The 9,619-nt window shown below is 38.7% G+C and overlaps 1 protein-coding gene across 1 annotated transcript in view; it reads left to right on the top strand.

The window, feature by feature from the left end:
- Nucleotides 1-554: 554 nt before the first annotated feature.
- Nucleotides 555-9,619, top strand: part of LOC107092302 (von Willebrand factor A domain-containing protein 5B1-like) — a gene marked incomplete at its 3' end in the record, with an annotated part of 16,121 nt that continues 7,056 nt past the window's right edge. The window contains exons 1-9 of the mRNA XM_015386685.1: nt 555-728; nt 4,158-4,352; nt 4,624-4,842; nt 6,128-6,353; nt 6,456-6,613; nt 7,783-7,914; nt 8,009-8,133; nt 8,252-8,428; nt 8,511-8,621. Of these exons, the coding sequence (XP_015242171.1) occupies nt 4,214-4,352; nt 4,624-4,842; nt 6,128-6,353; nt 6,456-6,613; nt 7,783-7,914; nt 8,009-8,133; nt 8,252-8,428; nt 8,511-8,621 (1,287 nt within the window). The remainder of the gene's footprint in view (nt 729-4,157; nt 4,353-4,623; nt 4,843-6,127; nt 6,354-6,455; nt 6,614-7,782; nt 7,915-8,008; nt 8,134-8,251; nt 8,429-8,510; nt 8,622-9,619) is intronic.

Raw genomic sequence — 9,619 nt, 5'->3', positions numbered from 1 at the left:
GTATTTTTCCACTGTACTGTAATATTTTGGAGCCATTAAAGAGGAGACAGGAGGTCTAGAAGACTGTAGGTATCACCTACCCCTGTCTGCTGCTGTCTGACTGACCTGTTGGAGGAGGCTGGAGGCTCATAGCCAAGCCATTAGCCATGAATTATGGTGCTGCTACCATCACAGCCAATTGTCTGGATGTAAAGCAGACTCTGCCTCTCTTACCGTTGTCTGTTAGCTTGTAGCTGAGCAGCAGGTTCAGCATCATGGTTTTATGAAAGCTTGTTTGCTCAGGACAGATGCAGGTAAGCAGATGACTTTTATTAGGATCTAAGAAATTGATCTAAGCTCATAACCTATGGATTACAGCCACTTTTCCATTTGTCAGATTTCCCTTAACCAAACCCAAATTATATGTACCTTCCATAAATTGAAGATATAAATCAGTTTAATTTTAGTTTTGCAAAATAAAAAGAAAACTTTCAAGAATGCAAATTACGTTTTACACTCAAGCCTATGTATTTTTTCTTGTAAATTGACTTTTGTAGTGAGGGACAACTGGTATATTTGTAGAGGGAGGGGGACATCGAAAGAGAGAGAGGAGAGAGCAGCATCTCCTTAGCAGCAAAACCTCCTCCAAACATATAACTGGAAAACCCAGGAGCAGATGTGTTGGTGGAGTGATGCGGAGACTGGGTGGACGCTGGGGTACATTATCTGATGCAGCACTGAAGAGTGGAGTAAGTTTTCAGCAATGCTTATTTTGCTTCTTATGTGGGGTTTGAAAAAATTGTGTAAGGTAGCTGCAGTGTTTTTTATTCCTCACTGTGTGTCTTCAATGCCAGGCAATTGTCAGGCACATTAAACCCACTTTGTAAATACAGAATATTTATTTTGCAGGTTCTGCTTTGTTATCTAAATGCTAATAGTTTGCATGTGTGCTGAGAATTTTTGTTAAAAAGTGCAGTTAATCCTTCCAAAAATTGGAAATATCCTATATATTTTGTTCTGAATATAAGTATTAATATAACAGCAAGAAACTAAATGACAACAGAATTCTACTTTAGCTTTGGTCAACATTTCAGTGTTTCATAACGCCAAACATCTAAAACAAAATGGACAATAAATGTTTTTTGATGTTGTAAAATTGTCCATACTATGTTTTTGTTTGTGTATCTGCATGTTTTACCCACAAATTTCCCTACTTAGGAACCAAAGTGTATATTTTGAATCTGCTCTAAAACAGGCAAAGATCCTTATAAAATGTTTTCATAATGATTCAATTTATCAAAAGCATCCAAACCAACATGGGACCATATAAAATTGAAATTGACCCTGTTTATAAATCATTAAATAACCACAGATATTGTTCAGTTACAAAATCCCAATTATCTAGGCCTGTTTACTGCCAGCAAACTTTAGAATCAGGGAAGTGCTTCAATAGTAACTGTCTAGCGATATGAAGTAGGCTATAGGATGTCAGAAAGCAATGCTCTAAGTCACAATTTAATGAAATTGAAAAACAGGTGAGAAATTAATTCAAAAATGTAATACACCAGAAAGAATGAAAGGCTTTGGAACAAGAATGAACCACGAGGAACCATCATAAACAAATGGAGAAAACACGAAGAGTGGTGAACCTTCCCTGTAGTGTCGGCTTAACAATCCTACTCAAAGAACACATCAATTACGTGTCTAATTGAACTAGATTTACTTATTATCAGTTCAAAACAAACAGATCCCAAAGCAATTACATACATTTCTATTCATTTCAATCTGAATATTAAACACCACAGTCAAGCTCAGGTTACTAGGCCAGTTGGTGAAGGTTTAGAAGAAAATCCAGCTAACTGCATAAAGTCAATGGCTCAATCTCAATTCATCAAATTAGCATGATTAGTGCTGTCCAAATTGTGCTGGCAGTAAGGAAGAAGGTACATGACTGACAATAGGTAAGAAGGTACTTTACCTATTGTCACTTATGTGCAATATTCTGTTATTGCAATAAGTGAGTACATCTCCGCAGGGCAAGTGCAATAACCCAAGTCAAATACTGTGTAGTCTTCCGTCTGCTTTCTAATGTGCAGATATTTTTTATATCTAAGGGAAACATATTCCAGGACATTACAACTTTTTTCTTTTTTTTATGATTTTTTTGTACTATATACAATCTTTTATATTGTCTGCGGTATTTTTAACTTTAATGTCCCAAAATTGACCAACATTGTCCATGAGTGTTTCTGCTGTGCAAGGCTAAGGTCTTTCTGTATTCTGCACAGCAGACCTCAGTTTCTTTCCTACCCAGATAGACTTCTTTCTCTTGAAAGACATGAAAGGTGAAAGAACAGGAATTAGGACAAAAAATTAGACATATTTGGATTTAACCACTGATATTTAGATAATCTCTCCTTCTGAACAAGCATTCACCAACAGCAGACATCTCTTTGCATGATGTTAACTTGACAGTAATCCCTTATACTTAGCATGCAATTAGAAACGGTAGAATGGAAAACCTCCTTTAAAGAGGAAAAAAAACCTGCTGTAGAACCAGGCTCAGTAATATTGGCCAAATGCTGCAAAGGGCCGGGTGTTTCAGATGACAGAAAGGAAATACACAGAAGCACTGATTCAGGAATATTCTCCATGCTAAACCAAGAGAAAGGAGCTAATCATATTAGCCAGTGAGCCAGTCATAAAACCTAAGCTGGTCTCACTGACCTCATAGTGCAAGCGTTCATGACTTAACAAAATTGAATAGATTAAACAAAAATGCCATTTATGGGAAAGTTCTAGGGGGGGAAATCACTGCTGATAAAAAAGAACACAAATGATCATCTCAGATTCCCCAAAAGCCTCCCGATAATCCCTAACACTTGAGATTTGAATCTAAAATGTTAAAATTTTAAGATTAATGTTAAATTTGGGGAGGTAGTGTGATGGTAAAGGGCAGCCACTACCAAAACTGATTGGATCGATTAAGTCTACCTCTGAATAACAAAACAAACAAACAAAAATCAAGAAATAAACATCTTAACTACGAAGGTTTTGAGCATCACGGATCAAGTCAGAATCCATCAGCAAATCAATGATCTGACAGCAAAACAGACCTTTGAAAACCCTCCACTGTCTGCAAGAAAGAGTGGGCTAAGTTAATGCAAAGCAACTTTAGACTCATTACAGATCCTTGCAAACACTGGTGGAACAACCAGTTATTAAGGTGCCAGGTATACTTGGATTTTTTTGTATTTTGATTATATAACAGTTAAAAAACACTACAAAAATTATTTATCTGAAACTACTTAATTATCTGAAAGTGTGGAAAAGTGTAATTTGTTAGGAGGCAAATACTTTTATTGCATTTTACATTTTTTTTTTTTAATAACAGTTGTCTTTTCAAGTAATTTGTCTCTTTTTTTTAATCTTCCACACAGTCCCAGCCATTTTAAGGTGAAATTGTCTTAGTCTTACAAGTATTTATCCCTTTATCTGGTAAACCAGCAGCTAAAAACACTGAGTTGTCCTTTGTAACCTGTGCAGATTGTTCCAGCCACAGTTCATTCCACTTTGACAAACCAGGCATTTATTAGCTTGTTATGAGCTGAGAGAGCAGTAGCCAGATGGTTGCTGTTGATCTTGTTAGAAAGGTAGATGTGAGAAGACCATTACCTGGATCACAGCAAACACACACAACACTAGTTAGGTAATCTGCACATCCATCTCTGTACCTGCTGCTCCTGAAGATGTTAAGTGGTAGATAAGCCTAAATAATTCTTTACATCATGAATAAAATGGAAACTTACATATGTGTTTAGATAAGGATAAGAGCATATAGTAGCAGGGACGCATGGGTTTGCATACTAACTGGAAACTGATTGCAAAGCTGATGCATTGGGTAATAAGCAAAGTTGGTAATGATTAACCAAACATGTTTAACACAATCTGTCAGAGCTGGTTGCTAAGAGCTGCAGAGCAGGAAACAGCATGGTTGTATAGCCGGAGTGGGCTTATATAAACTACCATGGCCTGTTTATAAATGTCAAAAGTGATGCCTTACCTGATGCAGCATGAGCCCGGTTCACCTGAACAAAGGTCATGGCGATTGTTCGATGAATGGAAAATGACAGATTGTAAATGCATGCTCACATGGCTCCCCTCCTGTATTTTTGCAGAGGTCTGTGCTTCAGTGCTCTCAGCAAACTGAAGGTTTTCAGGTACTAAAAAAAACATGGTGGGCCTGAGAAACCGTTCTACATGGGAACCGTTGTTACTAAAGGCCTCCTGCATCAAGTCATGTACCAACGGCTGCTCCATGGGCATCACTGCACACCTCACATATGCCAATGCTGACACAGATTCTGTGGAAGGTGAGCTTTTCTTCAGCTCTTAACGCCAAAATTAAGTTAAGACTTTGTGGGACAACAAGATAAGTTGAAAAACAGATCTTCTATAAATATAAAATTGCCATTTAAAAAAGGTAAAGATATAAGTACTAATCCATGAGGAACATCACAGATATGATCTTTTCTAGAAGACCATGTAATCTATTTTTGATTGATTTTACTTCATTATCTCCACATTAAAGTTTGTACATGGAGATCATTTCACAAGCTGGTACTGCTGCCTTTTTGTCTTCAGGTGTGTTTGTATATCCTCTTGAGGAAAAAGAGGTTGTGGTGGGCTTTGAGGCCATGATTGCAGGGCGGCTGGTGGGAGTGCAGATCCAGAGCAGAGGGAAGCTGAAGGACTGCTGTCTGGATTGTTGTCCTGGATCTGTTCTCGATGGGCAATGTGGGAGCAGCCAGGAGTGGACCTGTTGCTGCGGGATCTCCGCCCTAGACATACAATGCACCAACGGTGAGGAGTACTGTAAAAGGACAAAATTCGGTCATTAGTTTGTCATCTACTTATCTTACATGGCTTTTGAATGATCAGAGAATTTTCAGATATCTCCTTTGGTCAACCGCAACATGCTGAAGAGAGTTATTTATTTGTAAACATTAATAGGAAAAAAGTTATAATACCCTGTATAAATCAAGACTCGATAAGAACATCTAAACCAACCTTCATAGTTGGTCAGCAGTTTTTTACAGGTCTTAGAACAGACTTTTGCCCCAAGTCCTCTGTAGGGGGACAAAACCTTCTGTTCAATTAAGGTCTGGGAACTCATCGGGCCCTTTTGTAACCTTAATGAGCTTCCTCTCCTGTGTTGTCTTGGATATTAGTATGTATTGCATCAAAAGCATGCTGGAGATTCACAGCACATTTTAAAAGCATGCTGGAGATTCATAGCACATCTTAAGTTTCCTGCTGGTTAAAGACAATTTCCCTCTATGGTTGTATTCCTTATTGGTCCCTTATTATGTGGAAGTCAATTTGTACCTTAATGATAAAAACAGTGTCAAAGGATAATAACTCCATCTCCATGTTTGGCTATGGAAAAGGTGTTCTTCAGTGTAAAGTTGCTTGCAAGGGTGTCATTATCTCTGCATTTGATCATAGAAAACATCCCAGGACTTTGTTGCTCTGTGTAAGTGTTTCATTCCTCAGAAAACAACTTGTTTCGAATACATTTCTTAATGACTATGGTCAAAACTACCTTTGGGTCATCTCCTCTCTTAGTTTTTGACTAATTCCTTATCTCACATAAGCAATGTTTGATAGTCACCATAGTTTCCATATCCTAGAATCAGATGAAAAGTTGTCACCAAGCTTTTTGCTAATTGGTGTTTCAGCCCATTCCAGACCAGCAGATCTTTTACCTGAGATCCTTTGTCACTGCTTTTGTTGCATAGTAGAGTGGTTTATATGGAAGGGACCATTTGGACAGAGAGCAGACATTTCTTTTTTTAATCTACCTTAGTCTACTGATTATTACCTGTGATATGTATTCCTCGCTGGTAAATAACCCAATATCTGTGGAAGATAGAAACATTGCTTGTTTATAGGATATCAAATGTTTATTTCACTTAAAAACATGCAAATCATTTTCATTTAGGCCTTTTTCAATTTTTTAGCTGAAATAATATTGTTCCACTGTAATTTTAGAACATTTTGAGATTGCTCACTTCTTTATGAGTTAGCTGACCTAAAATAACAGCAGAGTTTCTATATTTTAATAATGTGAGAATTTTGGTTTAAGGACACCTGATTTTAGATGAAGACCTGGAAAGAACCACCTTCATAGTGGGTTGTGGTGTCGTTGGCCCCATGGATATAGTGTCTGTCATCATCAGCACCACTCTAGAACTCCCCACGATGGAAAATGGAGCAATCCGCATCGTCTACCCAACACTGCTTACTCCGGTGGTAACTGGCCAGATGAATGCAAGCAAGAGTGAAAATGGGGGAAAGTCTGAGGAAACAGGGTAACTATAATTACTTATTTCCACATAGAACGTGACTAGAATTTAAAACCTGATAGATTTATCATGAACACATAGCTTTCTGTAAATAACTTTTCTTCTTAGGGCCACCAGCTGCTTTGGGGCTACCTCAGGAAAACAGGATCGGGCCTTGGACTCTGAGCAGCAGTGCTCACATGGCCTTTTTACCAGTCCTGCAATCAACCTGGCCCCATATGAACTCAACTTCCAGCTGCTGGTTAGAGGCGCCTGTCTGCTGGCTGGTACTGCCTGTCTTCCAGAATAAGTCTGATTTAGAGACAGTCTCATTTTAAAATGTAATTATTTAGCCCCCTAGGAAAACCTGAGACACAAGATGACCAGAGCTAAAGATGTGAAGCTCAAAGAGGAAAGAATAACAGTAAAATATTACCCAGCACATTCTGACCACAGTGACATGCAGAAGTGTTCACAATCTTCAGTTTCTCTTCATATTTAAAAATGTCACCTGATAGCTAATCTATTTCATAAGTATTCAACCTTCTTTACTCTAATACACATAATCTTACCTTACATTATTCTGCTCTTTTTTTACTTTTTAACATTAGTACAACATCAACAAATCCCAGGAACACATCAAAAAATAGGGGTAGAAATTTTGAATTTTTCACAGAAAACTGTATAAACCCTCTTCTAAAATGGAAAAAGACAGAGCTGTTCAAAAGCTAACCTACTGTACAAACAAATAACCTTATTCCTGAAAAGAGAGGTTAAGAAAATGAAACGTGACTGAAAGGCCCATCTCTGAGGCAGGAGCAAAGATCTACCACTCAGAATCTGTTACCAGGACAACTGCGAGTCATGCCCTCTACTGTTATGAAAAAGCGTCAAGAAATCAGAAAGAAAGGCCATGTTAGGGATGCAGCAAACATGGGAGGAGGAGCTCTGCTTATATGAGGGGCTGGAGATTTACTTTTCAGCAGGACAGCAACCGTAGAAATACAGTCTTAGCTTCAATGGAATGGTTAAGGTTACATGATATTTTTGTTTAGGAAAGTCCAGCTACAATTTCAGAAGTACAGCAACTCAGATCAACTGAAGGCAACACTTTCACATTAATAATAATTGAACTTTATTGATCTCACATTGGCGATATTTGCCTCTACATTTAGATCATCCCCTTGGGGAGCAGTGGGGTGCCCGGGGAGCAGTGTGCAGTTAAGGCTCTTTGCTCAGGGACCCAGAGTGGCAATCTGTGGGAGTGGGGCTCAAACTCAGACCCTGAGAATTCCAAGCTTTATATCCTAACCGCTAGTTATTTGTCATAAACATTTAAAACCATATATGAGCTTTTTTAACCTGTCATGGATGCATTAGCAATGAACTGAGCATCCCCTAAAATGGTAATAATGATAAGCTTTGTCTCCTAGCTGACTCCTTGATGTTCTCTTAGGTTTGGAGAGTCCTACACATGCTCTGAGAGCTGATGCTGACCCGTCCGCCCAAAGTGCATCTGCCACCTACATCACTTTAGCTCAGGAGCATCCGTATGACAGACATATAGAGATCATTTTACACCTTAGTGGTGAGTAAGGCAGCATTCCCAGCAAAAGGTGTGGAAGCACATCCTGATTTCTAAGTGCTGGATGGACTTTTTAAAGCATGTGACCCTTCCACAGAACCCCACAACCCGCTGGTCATTCTGGAGAAAGGCCGCCTGTCCTTCAGCCAATATGAACAGCAGATCTGCTCACGCCGCGATTATATCCGATACACCCGCAAAGATTCCGATCCTGAGAGGAGGGTAAAATGCATTCTCTGCAAATTACTTTTGTTCTTTACTTCTTTTTCGCACATGTCTTTTTTATCCATATACATCTATCCAAACTCTATCCCTGTGTGCTAATGTTACGGTTCTGAAGCTGGAGTATATCCGAAGGCGATACCACAAGGATATTCTCTGCAGCCCTGTCCTAATGCTCAACTTCTGTCCTGACCTACTGTCAGAACATCTGGAGCTGCACAAAGCTACCAGAGAGCTGCTGTTCCTGATCGATCGAAGCGGCAGCATGAGTGGCACCAACATAAATCGTGTGAAGGTGAGAAAGAGGGTAAAAAATTATTTATTTCAAATGTGTCTTGATCTGACTCCAAGCTATCGGTTATTTGCTGTTTCCTTAGGAGGCCATGGCGGTGGCCCTGAAGAGTCTTCCTTCTGGTACGATGCTCAACATTGTTGGTTTTGGGACCACCATCAAGCCTCTGTTTACTTCCAGCAAGCTCTGCAATGATGTTAGTTTTACACAATGATGATTGTTAGGAATGTTGGTCAAAGTTTGTCAAATTTATTATCGTCTCTGGTGAAAATGTGTAAAAGCCTTTAAATGAACTTAGATTGTATTGCCAGAACTTAAACAGGAACTATGAGCTTCTGTCAGAAAATTATAAATTCAGTTTCAATCCAGTTTATTTATATAGCGCCAATTCACCACACATCATCTAAAGGCACTTTACAAATCAACTAGATCATACAGTCAAATTGATTCAAAGTTTTCGATGTAAGGAAAATCTGTTAAATGCATCGACTCATTGACTCGAAGGCAATCCCTCACACTAAGCATGCTTGTACCGACAGTGGAGAGGAAAACTCCCTTTCAAGAGGAAGAAACCTCCAGTAGAAACAGACTCAGTGTGAGCAGCCATCTGCTGAGGCCGACCGGGGTTCAAGGAGACGGAAAAAAGACAGAAATAGAAGCAGAGATACAAAAGGCAACTGTTAACCAGCTCCAGAGGCGGCCCCATTCAGGAAAAACACAGCCAGGTAGACAAGCTGCAAACCAGCTCCCATGTCAGAGGATAAAAGAGAGCACATTCAGCCAGCCACAGTCAGAGAAACAGAACTATTCTGAAACACAGGCCAAGCCCGAGCATCTATAAACAAAGATGTTGATGGCTGCAGCACAGCTGATATTTCTCTCCAGGATGGTGTCACAGTCAGTCATGTTGATTTTCTTTTTTTAAGTTAAAAAACAAAAAACAATGTTAGTTTTGGATGACATACATGATGGGCAGGTAAAACAAATCTTAAATACAGAGGATGACCTCTTATGATGTAGGACTTTCTCTTCCAACAGCATGGAAAACCTTGTTAAAAACCTGATGACTTATATTAGGAACTTTAAAACCATAATTTGGTCTTTAATAAGAAAATGACTGAATACATATATATACATATACATATATATATATATATATACATATACATATACATATATATATATATATATATA

This window comes from Cyprinodon variegatus, unplaced genomic scaffold, assembly GCF_000732505.1.
Source record: "Cyprinodon variegatus isolate N-32 unplaced genomic scaffold, C_variegatus-1.0 Scaffold374, whole genome shotgun sequence".
Lineage (NCBI taxonomy): Eukaryota > Metazoa > Chordata > Actinopteri > Cyprinodontiformes > Cyprinodontidae > Cyprinodon > Cyprinodon variegatus.
Note: the sequence above shows the minus strand (reverse complement) of the source record. Positions and strands in the feature narration are given on the sequence as shown.